The following is a 26,986-nucleotide window of genomic DNA, read 5'->3' on the forward strand; positions in this document are numbered from 1 at the left end:
CTTTTTCTTTTCCTGCTTCCAGCCAGGGCTGTGGAAGACGCTGCATTGGCGCTGCCTCTCCTGCATCGCCGGGGCAGGGAGTCCCGGCCAGCCGCTCAGGCAGCACTGGGCTGACTCTGAGACCACGGTGGGTGCTGCTTGCCCCCGGCCCCCACCGCAAGGATGCAGGCAGCAGCTGGCGCCGAGTCCTCTCCTCTCCTCTCCTGCCGGCTGCGTGTTCTGGGTCCCGCCGCGGGCTTGCAGGCCGAGAATGCTAATGAGCCAATTACCTCCCTCTCCTGATGAGCACTGGGCTCTTGAGCAGAAGGGGCTGCCAGCTAACCCAGAGGCGGCAGTGGGGGGGAGCCGGGCCCTGCCACGTAGCAGGGTGATGCAGTGCCAAGCCGGAGCGGGCCGTGGCCAAGCAAGCTGCATATTGTGGGCGGCCTCTCCGGACCCAGCTGCAGCACTTGGCACAACACAGCCCTCTCCCTGCGCTGGACCCAAATGAGCCACCGAAGCGGCAGGACCCCCGGGGCCCCTATTCACAGCTAGGGAAACTGAGGCAGAATTGTGGCCAGGACGTGTCCAAACTGCCCTTCACCCAAGGTTCCAAGTGTGCCCGGGTTGGTGGCCAGGGTTACTCTGGCCGGTCAGAGGCAGCTGCGTGAGAAGGGCAGGGGAGCTGTGTTACACGGCTTCTCTCTCTGCCCCGCTGGGTGGGATTTCGTGGCGCTGGCGCGAGGCTGGGCACCGGGGGCATGGCTCTGTGCCTGCCCTGCTGCAAGCGCGGGAGATGCTCCCGCCCTGTGGAGAGGAGCACGCTAGTCTTGTAGTGGAAAGGGTTAGGCAGGCTAACTCCAGCGAGGGCTGGCAGCCACTCGCCCCGGGGCGGGGCAGGACCTCGCTGGCCACACGGGCCGCTGGCACTTGCTGATCAAGCTGCCACTGCAGCACTCCTGCGTGGGCAGGCCACCCCGCCTCCTGTGGGGGAGGGCCTCGTTCACCCCTGAGACAGAGGAGCGAGGGGTCCGAACCCACAGCAGCAGCCCCAGTGCAGGCTGTGCCAAGCCCCAGCACACAGCCACGCTCCTGCGGAGGGGCCGGGGTGCGACCAGGGCAGAGCAAGGGGCAGGAGGAAGACAGCACGGCCGGCTGTGCTCCGGCGCTGTGCCGGGGGGCTCTCCGTCGCCTCTCACGCCCGCTGATGCTGCGTTGGGGGCTGTGCCCGGCTGTTCCCAGAGAGCGTCCCGCAGCCCGGCTCTCGCTTTGGTCCGGAGCCAGGCTCGGAGCAGGGAAGCCGAATCCTCCCCCTTCTCTGCCTCTTCCTCTCGTTAATTAGCACTTGCCAGGGCACTGCTAATGGATTCTCACCGGCTGCTGCAGGTCGCACCAGAAGTCGCTGGGGGGCTGCATTGCAACCTCCCATCCTGCCTGTCTCCCTGCGCCCGGGGGGTAACCAGAGAGGAGTTTCCCAGGGCCCCTGTGGCCGGAGAGCGGCCCAGCTTCCTAGGGGAGTCGGGGCCCAAGTGCCCCATGGGCCGTTGAGCTCCTCCCTGGGAGAGGAAGGCACTTGGGAGCAGACTCCGCTGCACTCTTGGTGTCAAGCGAGGGATGCGCTTGAGGGCTGCGTGCGCGTGCTCTGCGGCCCGGTCCCCGCGGAGGAGGCGGGGGGACCAGCGGCACCAGCACAGCCTGCGGCGCCCGCCCTCGCTGGAAACGGGGTGACTGGCGCCTCCCACGTGTAGGCTCGGTGCAGCTCGCTCCGTATCCGCCCGGGGGCTGTAGGCGTGTGGCCGGGCAAGGCTGAAATTGGGACCAGTCCCCACTGCACGAGAGACCTGCCGGCCCAGTTCTGCTCCCCCCCGGCTTTAACTGAGCAGGCTCCCAGCGCTCAGCGCGTGGCTCGGGCCTGCTCGAAGGGTGGTCCTGGTGCCTGTTGAGCCGGCTTTGGCCTGTCCCCGGGCTCAGCTTGGCTGCAGCTGAGTGAGGTGCAGGTCGCCCCCCCCCCCGAAGGAAGAGCTTGTGCCCTGGCAGAGTCAGCGAGCAGCTGGCGGGAGGGGCTCTGGGAGAGGCAGACACCCTGGCTGGGCACTGAGTGTCCCAGCTTGAGCCAGACAAGGGCGTTGCAGCGTGGCCTCGGGGTGCCCACGCCAGCCATGCCCACGCCCCTCGTCCCTCCCTGCGGGCGCTGCTTCACAGAGGCAGGGCTGGGTGCGGGCGGGCGGGTGCTGCTTCACAGAGGCCGGGCTGGGTGCGGGCGGGCGGGCGGGTGCTGCTTCACAGAGGCCGGGCTGGGTGCGGGCGGGCGGGCGGGTGCTGCTTCACAGAGGCGCGGCTGGGTGCGGGCAGGCGGGCGGGTGCTGCTTCACAGAGGCGGGGCTAGGTGCGGGCGGGCGGGCGGGTGCTGCTTCACGGAGGCCGGGCTGGGTGCGGGCGGGCGGGCGGGTGCTGCTTCACGGAGGCCGGGCTGGGTGCGGGCGGGCGGGCGCTGCTTCACGGAGGCTGGGCTGGGTGCGGGCGGGCGGGCACTGCTTCACAGAGGCCGGGCTGGGTGCGGGCGGGCGGGCGGGTGCTGCTTCACAGAGGCCGGGCTGGGTGCGGGCGGGCGGGCGGGCGGGTGCTGCTTCACGGAGGCCGGGCTGGGTGCGGGCGGGCGGGCGGGTGCTGCTTCACAGAGGCCGGGCTGGGTGCGGGCGGGCGGGCGGGTGCTGCTTCACGGAGGCCGGGCTGGGTGCAGGCGGGCGGGCGGGTGCTGCTTCACAGAGGCCGGGCTGGGTGCGGGCGGGCGGGCGGGTGCTACTTCACGGAGGCCGGGCTGGGTGCGGGCGGGCGGGCGCTGCTTCACGGAGGCTGGGCTGGGTGCGGGCGGGCGGGCGCTGCTTCACGGAGGCCGGGCTGGGTGCGGGCGGGCGGGCGCTGCTTCATGGAGGCCGGGCTAGGTGCGGGCGGGCGGGTGCTGCTTCACGGAGGCCGGGCTGGGTGCGGGCGGGCGGGTGCTGCTTCACGGAGGCTGGGCTGGGTGCGGGCGGGCGGGCGGTGCTTCACGGAGGCCGGGCTGGGTGCGGGCGGGCGGGTGCTGCTTCACAGAGGCCGGGCTGGGTGCGGGCGGGCGGGCGCTGCTTCACAGAGGCCGGGCTGGGTGCGGGCGGGCGGGTGCTGCTTCACGGAGGCCGGGCTGGGTGCGGGCGGGCGGGCGCTGCTTCACAGAGGCCGGGCTGGGTGCGGGCGGGCGGGCGGGCGGGCGCTGCTTCACGGAGGCCGGGCTGGGTGCGGGCGGGCGGGCGGGTGCTGCTTCACGGAGGCTGGGCTGGGTGCGGGCGGGCGGGCGGGTGCTGCTTCACGGAGGCTGGGCTGGGTGCGGGCGGGCGGGCGGGTGCTGCTTCACGGAGGCCGGGCTGGGTGCGGGCGGGCGGGCGGGTGCTGCTTCACGGAGGCTGGGCTGGGTGCGGGCGGGCGGGCGGGCGGGTGCTGCTTCACGGAGGCTGGGCTAGGTGCGGGCGGGCGGGCGGGTGCTGCTTCATGGAGGCGGGGCTAGGTGCGGGCGGGCGGGCGGGCGGGTGCTGCTTCACGGAGGCGGGGCTAGGTGCGGGTGGGCGGGTGGTGCTTCATGGAGGCGGGGCTAGGTGCGGGCGGGCGGGCGGGCGGGTGCTGCTTCATGGAGGCGGGGCTAGGTGCGGGTGGGCGGGTGCTGCTTCACGGAGGCGGGGCTAGGTGCGGGTGGGCGGGTGCTGCTTCACGGAGGCGGGGCTAGGTGCGGGCGGGCGGGTGCTGCTTCACGGAGGCGGGGCTAGGTGCGGGTGGGCGGGTGGTGCTTCATGGAGGCGGGGCTAGGTGCGGGCGGGCGGGCGGGCGGGTGCTGCTTCACGGAGGCGGGGCTAGGTGCGGGTGGGCGGGCGGGTGCTGCTTCACGGAGGCCGGGCTAGGTGCGGGTGGGCGGGCGGGTGCTGCTTCACGGAGGCGGGGCTAGGTGCGGGCGGGCGGGTGCTGCTTCACGGAGGCGGGGCTAGGTGCGGGTGGGCGGGCGGGTGCTGCTTCACGGAGGCGGGGGCCTGCATGCTGAGCGGGGAATGCCCCGGCCTTGCTTCCTTCCGTGTTGTGTTCCCTACCCCTGGGCCGAGGGCCTGCCCTCCTGGGGAAGCCAAACCGGCTACTGCTGGCCCTTGGAGGCGGTTTCCGTGGGAACCCCAGTACCACTGGTGCACTTCCCGGCTGCGAGGCGCTGAAGAAACACGCCAGCCCCTTTCCCTTCCTTTCCCTTGGGCTCCGTGACACGAAACAGCCGTGAAGTCCCCCTTCCTGCCCAAGGAGGCCGAGAGCCTCTTGGCTCTTTCCTTTGCTTGTTTGTGTTTCTCCAGCGCCCGTGGCAGGAAGGAGCAGGCCGCCCGCCGCTCCCGCCCGAGGCTCGCCCTGGCCCTTGGAGCGCTGAGATAAGCGGTTGCTTCGCGAAAGCAGCTGACAGCAACAGCCCTGGGGACAGGCCAGGGAAGAGGGCAGGCGGCTGGGCGAGTCAGCCTGGGGGTTTGTCCCCCCCAGGGAGGAGGCCCAGTGGGAGCAGGCGTAACCCGCTGCCCTGGCCGGGCGATGGGGAAATCCCATGGGTCCTGGGGTCCACGGCTCAGAGTCCAGGATCCACGGGTCCTGGGGTCCACAAGTCCAGGGTCCTGGGGTCCACGGGTCCAGGGTCCACGGGTCCACGGTCCTGGGGTCTCTGGGGCCGCCTGCGGGGCCTAGTCACTTCTGTGTCTTTGGAGGGCGAGTTGGGGGGGGCTAGTGACTTGCATGTGTGGCTGGCTGGGGGCACTGGGGGAACAGCCCTACCGGGCCCTGAGCTCGGCCCCCAGCCGGCGGGGGACGTCTGGGGGAGTAGAGTGAATGGGGGGGGGGAAGCCTCAGCGCACACGCCTCCTCCAGTCGGAGTCTCCCAGCTCAGTGACTATCCGCAGCCGGCTGCCCGTCCCAGCCGCTGGGCTGCGGGGATCCCACACCTTCCCCCCCAGGGCCTTCCCCAGGCTGAGTGGGGGAGCAGACTCCTGCTTGGCTGGCCGTGCTGCTGCAGTCCCTGCCCGCCTCGGCCAGTCTGGGCATCCTTCCCCACGGCGCCCGGAGACCAGCGAGCAGCCAGCCTGGGCCCCTGCCTGCGTCTCAGCCTCTTGCCAGAGCTCTGCTGAGCCAGGCGGGGCGGGCGAGCTGGGCCTTTCCTTGGCAACACGGAGCTGAGGCCGTGGCCTGTGCGTGAGCTCCGTGGGGCAGAGACCTGGCCCCCTCTGCGTGCGATGCTCCGTGCTCACTGAGGGCTGCCCCTCAGAGCCCCCCACAGACAGCCTGGAGCGCGGGACTCCCAGCCCCAGGGGGCTTGCAGGCTGCGGCCCTGGTGCTGTCCTGTTCAGTGTCCCCACGCTCAGCCAGCCTGACAGTCAAAGCCGAGGAGAGCTGCTCCCTCGCGGTGTGGCCCGGGGGCCGATGGGCTCGCTGCGGGTGGCCGGGGGGCAGGGCAGCAGGTGACGAGCTGGGCGCCCCATGGCACTGCGCTGCTTTGCCCTTCCAGGAGCAGTGAGGAGCAAGAGCAGCCTGTGATTGTGCAGCGCACGGCGGGGAAGCCAGCACGCTGCCAGGGCATTTCCTCGGCTGCCCAGCCCTGCAGGCCCTGCTGTCCCTTCTAGAGAGAGCCCGGGCTCCGCCACCGACCTGCTGGGTGGCCCCGGGCAAGTCACCTGCCCACCCTGGGGTTCTGTTTCTCCTCCCGCCCGGGCTGGTTTACGCAGTGAGCCTGGCCAGGCGGAGCGTGGCTCATGCTGTGCTCGGCAGCCAGCACCAGGGCCTGGCATCGGTGAAGAGGGCCTTGCGCCCGGGGTACAAAGCGCTGTCGCAAGCCCCAGGCAGGATGCGGCCACGCGTGCCGTTTCTCTCTGGTTTGGCCCCAGCGATCCCCCTGCTGCAGCACCAGCTGGGGGGGGGGTGCCCACGGCCGGGCGAGTCCCACGGGGCCGCGTACCAGGCGGGCCCCACCTCCTCAAACCAGGCTGGCTGGAAAGCGGCTGGAGCCGCTCCCTGCCTGCAAGCCACTGAGCCCCTTGCGGCTGCCTGGCAGGGGGCTACTGCCTGTGCCCAGCCAGGGTGTAACAGGCAGTAGCCAGACCCCTGGGCCCTCTCCCCAAGGCAGCCTGCACCCATCTGCCCCTGGTGTGCAGCTCACCGGGGCGCCAGGGGCTGCTGACCCTCTTCTCTTCCCCCTGGCCTCCCTAGGCCGCTGAGAGCCTGCTGTGCCGGCACTAGTGCTGCACGTTGGATCCAGTGCCGAGGCTCGTCAGGCCTGTCTGTGCCCGGGGGGACCTCCGGGCGCTCTGCTTAGGTTTTCCAGTGGCTGCGGAAGGTCCCCCCGCAGGCAGGACGTCTGCTCGCCAGAGGCGCGGGCGGGGCTGGGAGCCGGATGCTTTTCCATGTGGCGGTCTCCTCCTGGCACAAATCCCCCCGTGTAAGCCAGGGGCCGGCCTTGGCGTGCAGCTCTCCGTGCCTGCCGGAGCGTTCCCAGGAGACTGGTGCCCACAATAGGATTTAGCGCCTGGGGCTTCATGGAGCGGCGGTGACTAGCCAAGCCGGGACAGGCTCTGCCTAAAAGGGCAGCTCGGGCCCTGGACACGGCTGGCCAGTCTCCCCTCGTTTCCCCTCCCGCTGTCCGGAGCGTGGGCGTGTGGGGCAAGGCCTTGGCGTGGCTGCGCAGCAGCCTCTCTGTGGGGCCCAACCACCCCGGAGCCGTGCAGAGTCCCTCGGGCTCCGGGTCCCCGGCCTGCGGGGAGCCCCCGGGAGGGAAGGGGGTGGCCCCCATGGGCTGTCTCTAACCACGTGGCTGCCCTCCCGCTAGCTCTTCGTGATCGACAACGGGGCCGACGACTGGCGGATCGCCATGACTTACGAGCGCATCCTGTACATCAGCCTGGAGATGCTGGTCTGCGCCATCCACCCCATCCCCGGGGAGTACAAATTTTTCTGGACGGCCCGGCTGGCCTTCTCCTACACCCCCTCGCGGGCCGAGGCCGACGTGGACATCATCCTCTCCATCCCCATGTTCCTGCGCCTCTACCTGATCGCCCGCGTCATGCTGCTGCACAGCAAGCTCTTCACCGACGCCTCCTCCCGCAGCATCGGCGCCCTCAACAAGATCAACTTCAACACCCGCTTCGTCATGAAGACCCTCATGACCATCTGCCCCGGCACCGTGCTGCTGGTCTTCAGCATCTCCCTGTGGATCATCGCCGCCTGGACGGTCCGCGTGTGCGAGAGGTGAGTCGGCGGGGTGGGGGGCCGCGTGTGCGAGAGGTGAGCCGGTGGGATGGGGGGGCCGCGTGTGCGAGAGAGGTGAGCCGGCGGGATGGGGGGCCGTGTGTGCGAGAGGTGAGCCGGTGGGATGGGGGGGCCGCGTGTGCGAGAGAGGTGAGCCGGCGGGATGGGGGGGCCGCGTGTGCGAGAGGTGAGCCGGCGGGGTGGGGGGGCCGCGTGTGCGAGAGAGGTGAGCCGGCGGGGTGGGGGGCCGCGTGTGCGAGAGAGGTGAGCCGGCGGGGTGGGGGGCTGCGTGTGCGAGAGAGGTGAGCCGGCGGGATGGGGGGCCGCGTGTGCGAGAGGTGAGCCGGCGGGATGGGGGGCCGCGTGTGCGAGAGGTGAGCCGGCGGGGTGGGGGGCCGCGTGTGCGAGAGGTGAGCCGGCGGGATGGGGGGGCCGCGTGTGCGAGAGGTGAGCCGGCGGGATGGGGGGGCCGCGTGTGCGAGAGAGGTGAGCCTGCGGGATGGGGGGGCCGCGTGTGCGAGAGAGGTGAGCCGGCGGGATGGGGGGGCCGCGTGTGCGAGAGGTGAGCCGGCGGGGTGAGGGGCTGCGTGTGCGAGAGGTGAGCCGGCGGGGTGGGGGGGCTGCGTGTGCGAGAGGTGAGCCGGCGGGGTGAGGGGCCGCGTGTGCGAGAGGTGAGCCGGCGGGGTGAGGGGCCGCGTGTGCGAGAGGTGAGCCGGCGGGGTGAGGGGCCGCGTGTGCGAGAGGTGAGCCGGCGGGGTGGGGGGCCGCGTGTGCGAGAGAGGTGAGCCGGCGGGATGGGGGGGCCGCGTGTGCGAGAGGTGAGCCGGCGGGGTGGGGGGGCCGCGTGTGCGAGAGGTGAGCCGGCGGGGTGGGGGGCCGCGTGTGCGAGAGGTGAGCTGGCGGGGTGGGGGGGCCGCGTGTGCGAGAGGTGAGCCTCGTCGCTCTCACTGGCAGCTCCCATCTCTCTGGCCAGGCTCCCTGCAGTCTTGGCAGGACACCCCCTGCTGATCGGCCCCCCTGCTTGGGCTTGGAGCAAGGGGCAGAGCCCAGAGCCCGTCCGCCATTTCCCCAGCGCCCTCGGCTGCGTGTGTCTGGGGGCGGAGGGCAGGCTGGGCCCGGGCGCCATTTCCCCAGCGCCCTCAGCTGCGTGTGTCTGGGCGGAGGGCAGGCTGGGCCCGGGCGCCATTTCCCCAGCGCCCTCGGCTGCGTGTGTCTGGGGGCGGAGGGCAGGCTGGGCCCGGGTGCCATTTCCCCAGCGCCCTCGGCTGCGTGTGTCTGGGGGCGGAGGGCAGGCTGGGCCCGTCCGCCATTTCCCCAGCGCCCTCGGCTGCGTGTGTCTGGGCGGAGGCAGGCTGGGCCCGGGCGCCATTTCCCCAGCGCCCTCGGCTGCGTGTGTCTGGGCGGAGGCAGGCTGGGCCCGGGTGCCATTTCCCCAGCGCCCTCGGCTGCGTGTGTCTGGGCGGAGGGCAGGCTGGGCCCGGGCGCCATTTCCCCAGCGCCCTCGGCTGCGTGTGTCTGGGCGGAGGGCAGGCTGGGCCCGTCCGCCATTTCCCCAGCGCCCTCGGCTGCGTGTGTCTGGGCGGAGGCAGGCTGGGCCCGGGCGCCATTTCCCCAGCGCCCTCGGCTGCGTGTGTCTGGGCGGAGGGCAGGCTGGGCCCGTCCGCCATTTCCCCAGCGCCCTCGGCTGCGTGTGTCTGGGCGGAGGCAGGCTGGGCCCGGGCGCCATTTCCTCAGCGCCCTCGGCTGCGTGTGTCTGGGGGCGGAGGGCAGGCTGGGCCCGTCCGCCATTTCCCCAGCGCCCTCGGCTGCGTGTGTCTGGGCGGAGGCAGGCTGGGCCCGGGCGCCATTTCCCCAGCGCCCTCGGCTGCGTGTGTCTGGGGGCGGAGGCAGGCTGGGCCCGTCCGCCATTTCCCCAGCGCCCTCGGCTGCGTGTGTCTGGGGGCGGAGGCAGGCTGGGCCCGGGCGCCATTTCCCCAGCGCCCTCGGCTGCGTGTGTCTGGGCGGAGGCAGGCTGGGCCCGGGCGCCATTTCCTCAGCGCCCTCGGCTGCGTGTGTCTGGGGGCGGAGGGCAGGCTGGGCCCGTCCGCCATTTCCCCAGCGCCCTCGGCTGCGTGTGTCTGGGCGGAGGCAGGCTGGGCCCGGGCGCCATTTCCTCAGCGCCCTCGGCTGCGTGTGTCTGGGGGCGGAGGGCAGGCTGGGCCCGGGCGCCATTTCCCCAGCGCCCTCGGCTGCGTGTGTCTGGGCGGAGGGCAGGCTGGGCCCGGGCGCCATTTCCCCAGCGCCCTTGGCTGCGTGTGTCTGGGCGGAGGGCAGGCTGGGCCCGGGCGCAGACTCTCCCGGGGAAGGAGCCGGTGCTGTGCTACGGGGGCAGCTGCCGGACACGCACTTTGCAGCCTCTCGCCTCGCTGACAGCCGCTGTCGTGACAAGACGGTGACGCGGCCGGGACAGGCGGGCGCCTCGCTGGGGCTCGGGCGAGACGCGCCACTTCCCGGCGGCGAACGTGGGGCAGCGAGCGCCCGCCTGGCCGGGGGCGCAGGGATCTCCCCCCAGCTGTTCATGCCCACGGCCCTGCCGACCGCAGGGCTCGGAGTCTCTCCGTGTCCTAGGGCAGAACAGCCGTGTCGTTGCGGGGGAGGAGGGGGAGGACAGCTGCTGGCACCCTGCAGGGCATGCCTGGCATTTTCCCAGCCTCCCCCCGCCTGGCGGAGCTCTCTCCAAACGGTTCCTAGTGAAACCCTCCCCGGCAGGAAGGCGCATGCGGGGCTGAGCTCAACGGCTCTCCCCGAGCCTCGGTGGACGGCGCCGGGTTGGGAGAAGCAGGCTGTCCCCTGGCCGCACCACAGCCCAGGCAGCAATTAGGCACTCAGGGCCGTGTGGGCGCGGCCGAGGGATCGAGCGGCTGGTTTTCCCTAGACACCAGCACACGAGCTGCCTCTGCTGGCGTCCTGCTCGCTGTTTCCTGTCCCTTTGGCCCTGTCTGTGTTCCTGGCTGCCGATTCGTACCCTCGGCTCTCCCGGAGCACCCTGCTGCCCAGGCAGTGACGAGGGGTGTCCCAGGACAGCAGCTTTACCCTGGCTCCAGCACCAATTCCAGACAAGTAGGGAAACTGAGGCAGGGGTGCTACGGGAGCCCTGGCAAACTGACTGAGCGGCAGGCTGTGACGGCGCGTCGGGGTTCCCCCGTTCCTGCACCCCCGTAGTGGCACGAACAGACTCCACCCGCCAGTAGGGTTCAGGGAGTTTATTGCTTCTCCAGGATACAGCCCAGCACAGATGCAATCTGGTTACGGGAACTGGGGCTAGGAGGCCTCAGGGAACCCCCTTGAGATGGGGGGTGGCTGGGCCCTGCCTTCTCCGCCCCCTCCCTAGCCCCTTCTCCCCTGCTTCCCAGACGGAAACTAAACTCTCTTCCCGCCCTGCCCCTAGCCAGGGGTTGGACCCCGCCTTCCTCCCTTTGTCTCTCTCCCTGGGAGGCGACTGGTCGGACAGGTTGGGAGCCCCTTGCCTAGTGACTCATCCCCTGTCCTGCTGGGCCGTGCTACAGACAGCTGCCAGCGGAGATCACCCACAGCCCACTGCCCAAGCCTAGCCACCAGCAAGGCCCCCCCACTACGCCACAGGGGCAGAAAGGGGCATGGTGTGGCGTGGCTGGGGGCGTGGGACGTGGCTGCCCAGGTCTGTTTGTGACACGGTGGAGAGATCCCTGCAGGCAACTCCTAAGATCGGTCATGTGGCATTGATCCCGAAGGGGCAAAACTCACTGCCCCCCTCAGCCATTTTCCAGCCACGCCCCAGCCCAGGAGTCGGTGGCCTCTTGTCACCCGAAAACTGTCCTTGGCAGTGGCCATGCGCGGCAGGGCGTGGGAGCTCTAGGCAGGGGCCAGAGCCCCGTGGCGCTTTGAGCTGCACAAACGCAGAACACAGGGAGCTCCCGACCTGCGTCTCAGCGGGTGCCACCGGGGGGACCTGCGAACAGAGACAGCTGGTCAGCGCCACGGGCCGTGGACTCTGCGCCCCGCAGCCAGCCCATGGGGCAGTTCCGTGAGCGCACCGCAGCGAGGGCACTGGCAGGCGGGGGCGGGAGTGGCTCTGGGGCAGGGCAGGAGAAAGCACCAAGTTGTTGGTGTGCAGGGGGCCGTGGGCGCCGGGAGAGGTGACACGGACAGGCTAGGAGAGAGGTCTTTGCGTGGCCGTGAGCAGGGCCCGCCGGCATTTCTCAGGGCAGTGGTTGTGGGTTATCTGCACGGCCGGGGGCGCCGGGCAGATCAGGTCTCTGCGGGGCTGGGGGCTGTGCCAAGCAAACAGGGAGACCCGGTCCCGGCCTTGGAGAGCAGGGCGAGGGAGAGAGCGGAGCATGGGGTGCGCAGAGCGCAGCGCTGGCCACGGGGGGCTGCGATATCTTCGGGTACGATGGTAGGGAGGCCCGTGGATGGACGGACAGACCGACGGGGGCGTCGGGCCGAGGCTCCACTCCTGGCAGTCCTCAGCCCGGCCGCAGCGGGGGCGTGGCCGGAGCTCGTGGCTGCGCCGCCGGCGCCGTTTGATGCCGAGCAGCAATCAAAGCACCAGCCAGCCAGAGTAGCTAATTGAGCTGAAGGGCTCTCAGCTGGCCCCGCACCTGCCATTGGCCTGAGAGTAGCGCCGGCTGTGGGCGGCTCTGCTCTCCCCCCCTCCCCCCCCGCCCCCCGATCTGAGCCTGTCGGGCAGCTGGGGGATCCCAGAGCGGGCAGCGCAGCCAGTCTGCAGGGAGGGGCGAGGCCTCGCAGGCCCCTGTGCTGATTCCCCCACGGAGCATCTTCCCTGCGGTCTCTTTCCTCCCTTCTCTTTTCCTGCTGGGCCCCTGCTGCAGCCTGGGCTGGTCTGGGAGCCACGTCCCTGGCTGGGTCTCGGGGAGCTAGCACAGGGTCTGGTGGCAGAGCCAGAACTGGGCCAGCAGGGCCTCGGGGGCGAAGGCCGGGTGTGTCGGGACCATCCGCGGGGGGCGCTGGAAGATTTGGCAAGTCGGAGGGGGGAGATCCAGGCACTCCCCTGCCGTGAGCTGTGCTCAGAGGCCCCGGGCAAGGCAGGCCCCCTCCCCCGCCATGCGAGGTGCCGTAGCAATTCACACCTCCCGCTCGCTCATTCACTCGCTGGTGCGTTGCACCCGGGCAATGGCGGTCTGACAGTCGTGCCACGTAGCCCGTCTGGATCGGGCCCACCGCGTGCTGCGGCCTGTGCGCCCCATAGTGAGAGACCGGCCCGAACGCCACGCGCCCGGCGGGGCCACGGCACTGGAGGGGGTCGTGAGCTGCCGTCCCGCCCGCTGCTGGCAGAGTCGTGGGGGGGGGGGCGGGGAGCCCTCCAGGCAGGACTAAACGAGAGCTAGACTCCCCGTGCCTGCATCCGGGCCAGAACTTGGGAGGAGCTGCTGCAGACCTTGGGGCGGCCAGAGCGGGCCGAGGGCTCTCGGGGCCAGCGACTCCCCCAGAAAGCTCTTCCAACGGGGAGCCCCCGTGTCAGTTTGGTCTCTCTTCATGGCCCTCCCCCAGTGACGCACTCAGCTAGCAATGCCTTTGGGGGGGTGTCCGCCACGACCGCCCCACACTGTCTGGGCACAGCCCCCCCCCCCAGGGACCCTCCTCTGAGATCGCCGGCCTGGCCCCGGGGTACGTGGTGGTCTCACGAGGCCAGGCCGCTCTGTGGAGTTCGGGGAGCCGACTGCCACGCCGGGCCAGTTGCTCGCTTTGCCCCAGCCCCGGTCGGCCTGGCCGTGGCTCCTGGGTTCTGGGTTGGGAACTGGGGGGGATTTCGATGTGTCCTGTCCAGATGGGAAGTGGAATGGGCTGGCGAGGTCCCTGGGCCCTCCCGCCGGCTGGGAGCAGAGTGGATGATGCCGCCTACATTAGCATTGGGCCTGAAAACCAGCCACTGTGCAGGTCAGCACGCAGCCCAGGGCGACACTCCATCCAGCTGCAGCACCGTCCTCTGCAGAGCAGCAACCCCAGCGGCTGGGTGGGGCTGCGGAGGCCAGGGGTCCCCCCGCACCCGACTGCAGGGCCATCAGCGCTCCCCAGCGGTGTGCGGTGAGACGCACAGGTCGGCTTTGCCTCCAGCTGGCCACGCCGCAGGTGCCACGTGTGGGTAACGAGCTGGAGTGCGGCCAGGCCCCAGGCTGGCAGGGGAAATGCCCTGTGCCGGCGGAGGGGAGGGAGGACGCAGGCCTGGCGTGTCGCCCAAGCGCACCAAGCCGGAGAGCCGGCGTCTGCGTCGGAGGCAACGCAATAGGGGGAGCACTGGGGGGGCTGGATCCTCCCGTGTGCCTGTCACCGCCGCCTGCGCGGGCGGGGGGCAGTTTGTGCGCCAGCCGGAGCTGGGCCTGCAGGCGCGGCCTCTCCGTGGCTCTTGGCGCTGCCGCGGTGGCCCCTGGGACTCACGCCGCTCACGGCCCAGGGGCTGCGGTGTCACTTGGTGGCTTCCCTTTCCTGGCTGGTACCCCCGGCGCTGCTGTTCCTTCCCCGGCTGACTCCCAGCCAGCCGAGCTGTTTCCAAAAGGCTTTGTGTTGCTTAGCAACCCGTCAGTACCCCGCCCGCTCGGCAGGGCCTCTCCGCAGCACAGCGGGGGCCACGTGTGTGCAGGGAGGGCTCCTGCTTTGCCCCCAGTTCTCTCCCCCGTCCCGGGTGTGCAGAGCCCTGACCCCCACCAGAGTCTTCTACACACTGCGGGACGTTCAGCCCCACGAGCTGCTGGGCTGTGCCCAGGTGCCGTCACTCGCTGGGCGGGGGGCAGACGCATGGGGCAGGCTGAGCTTAGATCTGCCCTGTCAGCTCCCCCGGCCCCAGGGCTTGGCAGGGAACGGCCCTCCTTTAGGGAGAGCAACGCCCAGGGACGCCCGGCAGCCGCACCGCACGTGTGGGGGGGGAAGGAGTCTGGTCTGCATGACGACGTGAGCCTGGCCCGTCAGCCGGCTCCCCGAGGCAGGGCACGGGCCAGCTCCCCGCAGGGTGCGCTGCCGCTCGCAAGGCCTTCGTGGGAAAAGAGCGCAAGTTCGGCGCGCTGGCCCGCGCCCCACCCTTTCCCTTCGGAGCCCCCGAGTGGTTCGCATGGGCCAGGCTCCTGCTGGCAGGGCTCGCGGTCACATCCGGCCGGGCGGGCGGCCCTTTATCAGAGGCACACAGCTGCCCTGTCCCGGCGGAGGAACTGTCTGCTGACAGCGACAGAGCGCGGCCCCCCGCCCAGTGACAATCTGCCTGCCAGGGGGTGCTAGCGCAAGCGGCCTGCTTCAAATGCAGAGCACATCGGACAGCCGGGAGGCACGCGTGGGCCTCGGCCCTGGCCGCAGTAACTCCCCGCCCGGCCCGGCGCGGGGACCAGATGTGCTGCCCCGTGCGGGTGAATCCGGCTCCGCACGTGTGTTGGGAACAGTCACGGCTTCAGGCTTGCTTCCTCCAGCGCTCTGGTTGCTCACTGCTCCCTCTGGCTCAGGATCCAGGGGTGGCTGGCTGTGCTGCTGGATTTCCTTCCCAGGGGCGCACGGTGGTGACAACACCTATCCGCACAGCATCTGTCACCCCGCCAGCCGGCAAAGCCACAGGCGGCCTTAGCTGAGGCTGACGCGGAAGGGAAGAGCGCCACCTGCTGAAGCAACCGCACCGCTGGCAGGCTCCTGCACACCAGCGCCAGCCTTAGCTGTGCTGCAACAGGCGGAGCGCAGTGTGGCACAGCCGCACGCCAGCCCCGTGTCACTGCCTGCACCAAGAAAGGGTGGGGGTCTCCTAACCGGGCATGGTTCACAGTGACCCTGTCTACCCTGCAAAGCCAGGGGCCCCCGCCCCAGCTGGCTCTTCCTGCTCCCCTGATTCCCCCCCAGCTGGCTCTTCCTGCTCCCCTGATTCCGCCCCCCCCAGCTGGCTCTTCCTGCTCCCCTGATTCCGCCCCCCCCAGCTGGCTCTTCCTGCTCCCCTGATTCCCCCCCCCGGCTGGCTCTTCCTGCTCCCCTGATTCCCCCCCCAGCTGGCTCTTCCTGCTCCCCTGATTCCGCCCCCCCCAGCTGGTTCTTCCTGCTCCCCTGATTCCCCCCCCGGCTGGCTCTTCCTGCTCCCCTGATTCTCCCCCCCCCGGCTGGCTCTTCCTGCTCCCCTGGTTCCACGCACGCCCCCGGGCTGCCTTGTGCGCGGGCGGCCCTGCTCCGTTCCCGAAGCTGCGCGCTAGTTCAAGGAGGAGTGAACTCGGGGGCCCTGTGTCCTGTGATGATCACAGTGGTCCCTTTTGGCTTTGTAATCGATGACTCTGAGACCCACCAGGCCAGGAGAGAAGCTTGTTCGGGGCCTTCCCCATCTCCCTCCCTCCGCTCTCTAGCTAGGCCCTGGCTCCCTGGACCTTTGCTTCAGAGCGAGCCCCCCGTCTCCTGGCTCCCGGAGAGGGGCGCGGGTAGGAAGCAGGCCTGGATTTTCCCCGGAGGGTCGGAACGGGCCTGGTGTTTTTCCTGCGGTGCTGGGAGATGAGCAGGGGTTACAAGTTTGCACGCCGAGGGGCTTTTCAGGGCACCTCCCGTGCGGCCGGGGGAGACACTGGCCCACAGGCAGGCTCGGAAAATGAGCCTTTACCAAATGAAGCCACCAGCCCGATCCAAGGGCTCTGCCTCATCTCCCCCAGCATTCGGGGCACGGAGGTTCCCCCCTTTCCTCCAGGGACCCTGCACCAAGGTGCCGTGAGGGAGGAGGGCCGAGCACAGCCCCCCTCCAGCCGGTCACGGAGCCAGCCGCATGATGCAAGGTGCTGCCCCCATAGCACGGGGCTCACGAACGAATTCTGCTCCGCCACCCCTGAACAGCGTCGCTGGCAGGACGCGGCGTCTGTACCCAAGGGGGAGCCTGGGCTTCTCCGAAGCATGTTTGCCTCTGAGCCATGCTGTTAGGAGCTGTCCCCGGCGCTGCTGTGATGGCACGTTGGGGTTTTCCCGTCTCCTGCACCCCCGTAGTGGCACAAACAGACTCCACCAGCCGGTAGAACAGAGGGAGTTTATTGCCTCTCCAGGATACAGCACAGCACAGATGCAATCTGGTTACAGGAACTGGGGCTAGGAGGCCTCAGTGCCCCCCCTTGAGATGGGGGGTGGCTGGGCCCTGCAATCCCAGCCCCCCTCCCTAGCTCCTTCTCCCCTGCATCCCAGACAGAAACTAACCAAACTCTTCCAGCCCTGCCCCCAGCCAGGGCGGCATCCACCTTCCTTTGTTTCTCTCCCTGGCGGGGAAGCTGGTCGGACAGGTTGAGAGACCCTTTGCATAATGACTCATCCCCTGCCCTGCTGGGCCGTGCTACAGCCAGCAGCCAGTGGGGGGCAGCCAGTGGGGGTCACCCACAGCCCCAGCATAGCAACCAGCAAGGTACCCCCACTCCGTCACAGTTGCCACTTCGAACAGAAGCCTCTCGCCCCGGTGCAAAACAAAGATTGTACTTCAGTTGTGTTCTCCGTCTCCCCCCAGACGTTAACCCTGGGAGGGGCCAAGTGCCCCCCCCAGTGCAGAGCTCGCAACAGCAACCAGTAGACCCTCAGCCCCCTGCTCTAACCACTCATCCTCTCTGCTGATGCGAAGGATGAGGAATGAGATATTTAAATGGATTCTTGTCAACATGTTTGATGCTTGTCTGTGTCGTGAGCCCCTCCAGAGATCTGGGGAAATACAAATAATAAAGTTCAGCGAGTTCTGAGTTGAGAACTTGGACAAATGGATTTGGAGGAAATCGCCCAAAACTCCATCTGGTTTCCTTTAATGATTTCACAAGAAAGCTGAGAAACCTGCCTCTGAGACGCGAACAGGCTCTGGCGGATCCAGCCCCACCACCTCATCCAGAGTCTGATCCCCGCTTCTCCAAAGGGACCTGGAACAAATCTCTTGGACACAGCAAGCAGTGGGAAGTCAGGAAGCCACGGAGACACGGCTGGGTCTGGAAGACAGCAGGAGCTGTGGTTCTCATCACGGCTGGACGCCAGCCCTTTGGGACTGGGTGCCTCTGAGCGGCTCCGTATGCAAGGGAAGGCCCCAGCTTGCAGGCGTCATTTCAGATTGGGGGGGCTGAGCTGCATGCCTGGATGCGGGGGAGAGTGAGAGCCAGGGGAGCAGACTGAGGACAGTGGCTTTGCATGGCAAGCAGCAAATTGTGGGGGACTGACCCCCATTCACCTCCCCCCACATCTCTCTCCGGGGGCCACTCAGACACTGGAAAGCTCTGGCTTTTCGGCAGATAACTTAGCCACGAGCTGGCAGGAGCACTGTATCTAACCCCTATATACAGGACCCACTCTGCTCCAACACTAACACGTTCTGACGTCTTGTAGCAAGTCACGTAAGGGCAGAGCCAAAATTTGCATCCCCATCTGCACACGCCAAAATGAGCTGTGGGTATTGGCATTCCCAGCCGTGGGTAGAAAGCAGATACCCACGGACGTGCAGGGCTCCATGGAAGGGACACGGGTTAGCGGCACAATTTGAATATACGTTCTTCTTTTGTTACTGACTGCAGAGAGAGACTGTCTGGCTCTAGCTCAGCTCTGGGAGAGGAGTGGAGTTTAGTGGGTTACATTTGGCTCTATGTAAGATCAGAGTGGCTACAGGTCCATCTAGCCCCGTGTCCTGTGCCCACAGTGGCCAATGCCAGGTACTTCAGACCTCGGGAGACCATCAAGTCCAGTCTCCTGCCCTCCCGGCAGGACCAAGCATTGTTTAGATCATTCCTGATGGATGTCTGTCCAACCTGCTCTTCAATATCCCCAGAGATGGAGATTCCACAACCCCCCTGGGCAATTTATTCCAGTGTTTAACCCCCCTGACAGACAGGAAGTTTTTCCTAATGTCCAACCTGAACCTCCCTCGCTGCAGTTTAAGCCCATTGCTTCTTGTCCTAGCCTCAGAGGCCAAGGAGAACAATTTTTCTCTCTCCTCCTTGTGACACCCTTTTAGATACCTGAAAACCGCTCTCATGTCCCCCCTCAGTCTTCTCCTTTCCAAACTAAACAAGCCCAGTTCCTTCAGCCTCCCTTCATAGCTCATGTTCTCTAGACCTTTCAGCATTTTTTTTGCTCTCTGGACCTTTTCCAATTTCTCCACGTCTTTCTTGAAATGTGGTGCCCAGAACCGGAATACTCCAACTGAGGCCAATCAGCACAGAGCAGAGCGGGAGAACGACTCCTCGTGTCTTGCTCACAACACTCCTGTTCATGCAGCCCAGAGCCAGGTTTGCTTTGTTTGCAACAGTGTCCCACTATTAACTCATATTTAGCTTGTGGTCCACTGCGACCCCTAGATCCCTTCTGCAGGACGCCTCCCTAGACAGGCGCTTCACCTCCTGTGTGTGTGAAACGGATTGTTCCTTCCAAAGTGGAGCACTTTGCATTTGTCCTTACTGAACTTTACCCTGTTTACCTCAGACCATTTTCCTAGTTTGTCCAGATCATTTTGAACTTTGACTTTACCCTCCAAAGCACTTGCAACCCCCCAGCTTGGGATCATCTGCAACTTAATAAGCGTCCTCTCCATGCCAATCTCTAAATCGTTGATGAAGATATTGAACAGAACCGGCCCCTGCAGAATCCCCCTTGTTCTGCCCTTCCAGCAGGACTGAACCGTTAATAACAACTCTCTGAGAACGGTTCTCTAGCCAGGTATCCAGAAGAGGCAACCCTCATGAGCCATCCCGTCGCCCATTCCCAGCTTCTGACAAACAGACGCCAGGGCCCATCCTGGCTGGCAGCCGTTGGTTGTCTGATCCTCCTTGAACTTATTTTGTTCTTATTGGAACCCTGTTCAGTTTGGGCCTTTCGACCATCCCCTGGCAAGGAGTTCCACAGGTTGACCATGAAGAAAACATTTGTTTTGTTGGTTTTAAATCTGCTGCCTACAAACTTCAGTGAGTGAACTTCCTGTGTTATGAGAGTGAAGGAATAAATATCATTCCCTTATTCTATTTTTCCACTTCGTTCATGATTTTCTAGCCCTCTTAACATCTTTCCCCACCCTTTGGTCATTTCTTTTCCAAGCTGAAAAGTCCCAGTCTTGTTAATCTCTCCTTATATGGAAGCTGTTCCTTCCCCCTAATCATTTCCATTGCCCGTCTCTGTACCTTTTCCAAATCCAGTAGATCTTTTTTTAGATGGGGATGACCAGATCTGCATGCAGTAGTCCAGCTGTGGGCATACCATGACTTTATATAGAGGCAACGTGATTTTTTTGGTCTTATCTATCCATTTCCTAATGATTCCCAATAGTCTGTGAGCGTTTCAGATGACCACTGCACGTTGAATGGATGGTTTTCAGGGAACTAGCCACAAGGATTCCAAGATCTCGTTCTTGAGTGGGAACAGCTATTTTAGACCCTATGATTTTTGTATGTACAGTCGGGACTATGTTTCCCATGTGCTTTACTTCACATGTATCAGCACTGAATTAATTCCATCTGCCCTCGTGTGGCCCGGTCACTCAGTTTTGTGAGCTCTCTGCAGTCAGCTTTGGGCTTAACTATTACGAGCGATTTTGTATCTGTGGTTTACCCCGTTTCCAAGAACAGCTGTAAGAAGCTGAACAGCAGTGGTCCAGACACAGACCCCTGCAGCCCACCACTATGTACTCCTACTCTCTTTCCCCCTATCTTCGAATGGTTTCATGGTGATTTAACGAGCCTCCAGATACTGGACTGAAAGCCCTTTCTCTTAATCACTGTGTTGCCCTCTGTTTATCAACAGACTCCCTGCCTCTGGAGCTAAGGCATGGGTTGTAAGCAGACCTAAGTATGAAATCTGGGGGCTCAAACCTAGGGGGCTAATGACCCCCCCCGCTCCCATAAATGGCACCTTTGTGGCTGCTGTGTGTTGGAAGGGGCTTCCAGTCCTGACGACCATCGTGCCTGTGCAGAAAGCAGTCTGGTGCCTGCAGACCTGTGCCAGCGCTTCCCTCTTTAAAACGCCCCACCCCGGTGTGCTCACCCCCCAGGCACCCGCCCTCGGCTGGAGAGCCCCACGAGGGGCCCATCAGTGCGGCTCTGGCTGGCTGGGAGAGGGCAGCAAGTGGGAGAGCATTGCAGTGACTCCCCCCGGGACCAGCAGCAAGAGGCCGGGGTGCCATCGGGCATGACGGTGCCAAGTGCCGCAAGGCCAGCAGTCCAGGCCACTCCTCACGACAGACTGGACCTCCCTGGTCCAGCACCCTCTGGACCTGACCGGTCTTGAACAAAGGAATTTCCCGGACCAGGGAAGTCCCCTGGCACCAGTCCCCCAGCCCCAGCTGGCTCCCCTGCCTCGAGACCCCACTGCCGCCGCCCTGGCCGGGCTGCCATGGACTCCAGCCTCACTGCCATGGGCTGCCTGGGGCTCTAGCCCTGGCCCTGTGCTGCTGCAGGCCCAGGACTCTGTGCCAGCCCCTCTGGCCCTGGCCAGGCTGCTGGCTCTGGCCCCAGGCTCACTGCCCTGCTGCCGGACGCTGGCCCTGCTGCCACTCAGCTCCTGGGGCTCTGGTCCAGCGGCATCTGTGGTCCTGCCAGACCAGGGAGTTCCGGATTGGGGAGGTGCAACCTGTAGTCAGAGCTTCTGGGGCTTGAGTGGCTGGGACATGGGACGGGAAGGGAGCAGCACGCGGAGAAGGTCAAGCTGGGCCGCTGGCGAGGGGAAGAGTCACCAGAGCAGAGTGCGGCGCCGGGGGAAGCTGGCCAAGCCAGCCGGGGTCCTCCTCTCCCTGCTGCTCTGCAGGCTCAGGCACTGCCGAGGAGACGACCGGCACTCGGCCTGGGGGAGCTGGCTGAGGCTCCTGCCAAAGTCTGTCGGCAGAGGTCAGGGGTCTCCCTGCTGCACAGGAACAGGAAGAGAGGCAGCTGGGGCTCTGGGGCCAGCCAGGGAGCACGCGGACCTTGTCGGGACAGGACATGGACCCGAGTCCGGCGTTTGCACGTCCCAAAGGCCAGCACATGACGGTGGGGGCGTCCCAGCCTTTCCTTGGCGTTACCGGCTAGTGCCACCGGCTCCTTGCACACTTAGTGCACCGTGCGCTCGCACACTTAGTGCACCGTGCGCTCGCACGCCTTTGCAGGGCTGGCCAGGCGTTCCTGAAGCAGACCCCAGGCCTCTGCCTCAGGCCCAGCCCGGAGAACGTGGGAGCAGAGTTGGGGCATTGGTTATCTTGGGTTTCTAGTCTCCCTGTGCCCGGTCAGCGTGTGAGCATGTAGGTGCAGCAACAGGCGTCGGGAAAAGCACATTAATACTTGATTGTTACTAGCTTCCCCTGCTCCCTCGGGGTTGTTTTACAAGCCTCTTGGCCGGCGACCAATCTGCTAACCCGAGACGTTCAGAGCGACGTGCAAAGCCGCCGAAAGCGGCTGACATTGCCAACACCCCCGTTAGTTGGTGGCGGTTGTGGCGGGGGACGTGGGCGGGCTTCGCGCACTCTCCAGGGCCAGTTTGAAACGCGCGCACCTTCGGAAAAGCAACTGGCGGGCACCACCCACGGGGAGGGGGCGAAGCGGGGTCTGCAGAGACAACTTGTGTCTGTACCTGAAAAGTTCCCGGAGAACTTTGAGAGGTTGAGCGGCTGGGGGGAACGGAGCCGGGGCTCTCAGCCTGCCCCCTCCTCCCCGTCATCGGCCCTCCCTGCCCAGCAGCCTGGCCTCAGCGCGCATGAGGCGGACTGGAAGCAGAACAGTCTTTCTGCCGAGCCGGTGTGAGCGTGCGCATGCCGGGGCGAAGATTGTGAAATTGCTGCTGTGGGGAACATTCTGGTGCGTTATTAATACTGATTCCCTGTTTTGCAATGTGCTGGAGGAGTCGTCAGGCCCAGGTTGGTTGTGTCAGGGGAGGGCTGTGCGCCCAGCCACATCTGATTCCATCTGTCACGGAGCGGGGGGAGCCCCCGGGCTCTGCACCCCCCTCCGCAGTCAGATGAGACTCAGCCGGCAAGTTGAACAAAAGGTTTATTGGCTCACGGGGACAGAGCGTAGCACAGACTTGTTACAGGAACCAGGAGCAGCCAGCGCAATCCAGCTTGGGGAATGGGGGGCCCAGAGCCAGCATCTTGGGCCCCCTCCCTGCGTCCTCCGCCAGCTGAGAGAACTCACCCCTCCCCAGCAACTCCTCCCCCAGCCTGGAGGCAGCCCCGCCCCCGCCTTTGTTCAGATTCCCAGGCAGGTGTCACCTGGTTGTGTCCCCCACCCAGGCTCAGGGTACAAATCAGCCAGAACTATTGCTGTGTACGGGCTAAGATGGGGCAGCCCTCCCTCACCGATGCAGTGCCCAGGGAAACTGAGGCACACACAGAGTTACAACAGAGCAGCACAGGCCAGTCGGAATCGCACACAACACAGCGAACACCATCCCCGCTGCGTCACACCGCAGTCTGGCCGAGAGTAGTGAGTTAAGCCCAGCGGCTGTGGGGCTGCCTGGGTCTACGCGTTGGGCCTGAGACCACTGAAAATGCCCATGGGACCTCTGAGTTGGGCAGAGCTGGGCTGTGCAGGAACAAGCCGGGGCCAGACAAGGCTTCGTTTCCAGGAGCACCGTCTGGGCAGGGCAAGGGCGGTTGTGGGGGGTGGCTGCTTCCCTGCTCGCTGAGCTGCATGTCTCCTTGGCAGGTACCACGACCAGCAGGATGTGACCAGCAACTTCCTGGGTGCCATGTGGCTCATCTCCATCACCTTCCTCTCCATCGGCTACGGCGACATGGTGCCTCACACCTACTGTGGGAAAGGCGTCTGCCTCCTCACCGGCATCATGGTAAGGGGCCCAGGCGGGAAGTGCCCGGTCTGCCCTAAAGCTGCGGGGAGCCGGGGCCAGCAGCTTGCCCTCGCTCTCGCCCACCGGGCCCCTTTAAAACATGCTCCGTGGCGGTCGTCAGCCACGGGCCGGAGAGGGCTCCATTAGGGCTCGCTCAGTCCCCCCAGCTCGGCCGGGACCGTCCAACTAAGCCAGCGCTGCAGCTCGGGAGGCGAGACACGGCAGCTGTTTCTCTGGGTTGGGTGGTTTTTCAGAGCCCTCTGCCTTGCCCGCCAGTCGGGGGCTTCTCGACTAGCTTGTCCAGACGCCACAGCCCGGGCTCCCGCTGTTGTGTTTCTGCCAGCCGGCAAGGCTGAGAAAGTCAGAGCCGCGGCAGCGGGAAGGAAGACTCACCGCGCTGCACCCCCGGGGGAGTGGAGGCTCCTGGCCTGTTTCACTGCGCTGGGCGTCCGGAGGTCTGCAGCACGAGGGACTCTGGGACAGGATCTAACGGGCGTTTTCCAGTGCGCGACACGTGGCTGAGGCGCAAGAGTGTCTGTGTTACCGGACACCGGAGAAACCTGCAAAGTACCAGAGCTGGGGCCACACTGGGTGGAAAGGCTGCAGGGTGGCGAGTGGCTCACCGTGGCTACAGCAGTGGTTGTCAGCCCTCCGCGGAGGAGGGAGAGCAGCAGGCAGGTTTTACAACAGCCGCTAATGCCCCGCCCCGCGGGCTGAGCTGGGGTAAAGAGCGGGTACAGGCAGGGTTCCCTGGAAGCTGGGTGCATGTGCAGCTACTCAGGAGAGATTCCAAAGCCACCCCGCTGATGAGCAGAGCGCCCACAGCCAGGTTGTTCGTGTCGCCTGGTGGTGCATGGGCGTTGGTGTGCAGAACAAAATTCATTCCACACACAGCTGGAAAAGCTCAGAGGGAGCCGTGGGTGCGGGTGTGTGATGGGCTGGGCTGGGGCTGGGCACTGCTGAGGGCGAATTGCTCAAAACCAAGGCTCCTTACAGCCCCTGACCAGAGGCCTTTCCCAAATAGGCCACACACCAGTCACACCGAGCGCTGCAGCTGCCAATCCGGCCAGCAGGAAGCCTCACGCGCAAAACCCCTCGGACCCCCAGCTCTCCCTGTGCCACAAGCAGCCCCAGGCCTAACACAGGTGAGGGGTTCTAGAACCCAACCTCACCTACCCCGAACGGGTCCCCCGGTCCCAAAGAACCAGCCCCAGATCCCCAATGAACGTACACTTTGGATCTTACCCACAAGATCGCGCTGAGCCCATCCTTTAGCATCTAAAATTGAAAGGTTTATTACTAAAAGAAAGAAAAGCAGGAGAGTGAGTTTGTTACGGAGAATACGTTACATGCATCGAATCTCCCAGTTCTCGGTGCAGGCTCTAGCAGAGATGTTACAAACTGCTGGCTTAAAAGTCTCGCGAACATCCTGTGTCAGGATGGGCCCACGGTTCTCCCCAGCTCGCTGTTTCTTGCAAGGCTGCATCTGGAATCAGGAGCAGAATTGAAGGCCAGATGGAGTCCGCCTCATGGCATTTTATATCCATGCCTGGTGTCTTCCAAGCCAAGTGACCTGTCCCTGTGTCCCATGTCAGCAGCCATGATATTGGCTGGTTTGCAGGTTCCAGATGCTTCCCTCAGGTGTGTACTGGGCACCTTGAGAGCCATTGTTCCTGGAGCCTCGCTAATTAGCATAGTCATTGACTAGACCATAGGTTCCCAAACGGGGGGTCGTGCGACCCGGTTCCCCCATCAAGGTTTGTTGTTCTGCTCAGTTCTTTTTTTTTTTTTTGCTCAACAAGTTTTTTTGGGGGAAGGGGGGGCGTGAGTAGCACACATAGAACCAGTAAAACACAAGCTTTCATGTGACACCTCGCACGGCCCCTTTGTACAGACTTTGGGGCAAACACCCCCGTGGGGCGCAGCAGTGATCTGGCTGCTCCCCTTAAAAGCCAATAACGTGACACATTCCACCCATGGCTGGCAAAGACCAGAGGGAGCCGTGGGTGCGGGTGAGTCTTCAGAACAGGCGTGGGGGCTGGCTACGGGCCCCACTGCCCCGGCTCGTCGAAAGGCTGCTGAGCAGCAGTGTGACATGTTTTCTGGATCGCAGGGACCCTGGTCTGTGCCACAGCCCCTGCTCACCCAGTGCTGCTGCCACTCCCAGGCCCACCTCTCCGCCCCGGGTTTCACAAGTGTCTGCCTCTCTCTGCCGCACGGAGCTGCAGCTCGCTGAACGGCAGAGACCCCCGCCCCATGGGCCAGGCGCGAGGGCCTCTCCCTCCGTGTGCAGCGCCCCCCAGTGCGGCCGGCCGGCGGCTGCAGAACGCGGGGAGGGGTTATTTGTGGAATGAAACGCCACGTGGTGCAGCAGCTCCCCCGGCCCTCGACAGCCCCCTCCGGACCCCCACCCGGCGACCCTCCCTGCATGGCCTGCGCTAGCCTCCGCGCTGTGGCCCGAAATAACCGTCCGCGTTTGCTGTCGTCAGGCGAAGCCGATCCGCCCCGGCTCGCCGCTGCTTTGCACCCGGCGTCCGAGTCCACCGCCACCAGGGCGCTGGGAGCGCTGCTCTTCACCCGCCGCCAGCTCCTGGGGGTGCCCAGGCAGGCGCTCGTCGTGGTGGGCACCCCGCATCAAGGGATCTCTCTCGCTGAGTCATTCCGCCCCCACTCCCACCCCCTTCCTGCGTCTGGCAGTAGTGAAAGGGAGGCCTCCTCTTGGTTACCATGGTGACCCGAGGCGAGGCCTGTGTGTGCCGGGAACAGGTTTAACGAGGGGCGTCTTGCGGAGTTCCCCGTCCCCGGGCGCTGCCCACCCACCCGGCACCTTCCCCGGCCACAGCGACACTTTGAGCTCCTGCTGCCCGAGCGCCCAGCAGCGAGGTGCAGCCAGCAGCCGCCGGAGGCCCTGCTGGGTCCAGATGCCGCACCGGAGCGAGAGCAGGGTGCAAGTGCTGCCTGCCGAGGCGCGGCGCTGGGTCTCGCGCTGCCGGCGCCAAGCAGCCGCTGCACTGCCAGGCCAGCCGGAGCTGGGGGCCCCACCCCATGCCAGGCCAGCCCCTGGAACGGGCAGCGATGGAGAACATCTCCCCCACCCTACTGGGGGCTGGCGTCCATCCGAAGGCAGCCCAGGGCCACCTGGTTTCAGTTCCATGGGAGCTACTCCAGCTGCTGTCAGGAGCCCTGGGAGGGAGAAGAAGCCGGCTGCGAAGTCTCCACACCCCCACATCCGTTGTCGCTTTCACTCCTACAGATTTCATTTGGTTTGTGTTGCGTGCGCTTCGCCAGTGGGGCCAGTTCTCCCGGGGCTGAGCAAGAGGAGCCAGGTCTCCTCGCCAAAACCCTCTTGAGACTTGCTAGGTTCTCGGCATCTCCGGCGGGAGAGGTCTCCTGGGAGCCAGCTGGCGGGAGGACGCCGAGAGGCGCCCGAGGATGGAGGAGTGCAGCCTTGAGTGGCCAGGCAGGAGACGGCCCACGTGGGACCTGCTGGTGCCGTGCTGTTTGGGCCCCGACGTGGCATGATCGTGGCTGAGCACTGTTGGGTCGTGACACATTCGCTAGGCAGATGCCACGACCTCCGGCAGGACTGCGCTGGAAGTTGCGTGCGGCTCTGCTCCTCCGATGGCCTCAGCTGGTGTCAGCTAGCCCCGCGGGGCCTTTGGCCATGTCCTTCTCCCCTCGCCTCCCCTCCCCAGTCACTGGGTGCAGGGCCCAGGGGTGTCCTCTCTGTTCTTCCTGTCCATTGTCAGGACAGATCTGGGGTGCACAAACCTTGCTGCGTGCGCCCACTCATCCCTGCTGACCCTCAGGGCTGAGGTGGTCCCTAGCCACGGAGGCAGGGAGATTCGGTGCATGTAACGTACTATCCTTTAACAATCTGACTCTCATGCTTTTCTTTCTTGTGATGATAAACCTTTAGTTTTAGATTCTAAAGGATTGGCCCAGCGTGATTTGCGGGTAAGGTCCAGAGGGTAAATTGACCAGGGATCTGTGGCTG

The 26,986-nt window shown here is 65.9% G+C and overlaps 1 protein-coding gene across 3 annotated transcripts in view; it reads left to right on the forward strand.

Moving 5' to 3' along the window:
* The window catches only part of KCNN3 (potassium calcium-activated channel subfamily N member 3), a 64,496-nt gene that overhangs the window by 15,598 nt on the left and 21,912 nt on the right, over positions 1–26,986 (forward strand). For all 3 annotated transcript variants that reach the window (XM_075907539.1, XM_075907540.1, XM_075907541.1), the window contains exons 3-4: positions 6,842–7,260; positions 22,848–22,989. In XM_075907539.1, the coding sequence (XP_075763654.1) occupies positions 6,842–7,260; positions 22,848–22,989 (561 nt within the window). The remainder of the gene's footprint in view (positions 1–6,841; positions 7,261–22,847; positions 22,990–26,986) is intronic.

The sequence above is a fragment of the Pelodiscus sinensis genome, chromosome 24 (genome assembly GCF_049634645.1).
Source record: "Pelodiscus sinensis isolate JC-2024 chromosome 24, ASM4963464v1, whole genome shotgun sequence".
NCBI classification, from domain to species: domain Eukaryota; kingdom Metazoa; phylum Chordata; order Testudines; family Trionychidae; genus Pelodiscus; species Pelodiscus sinensis.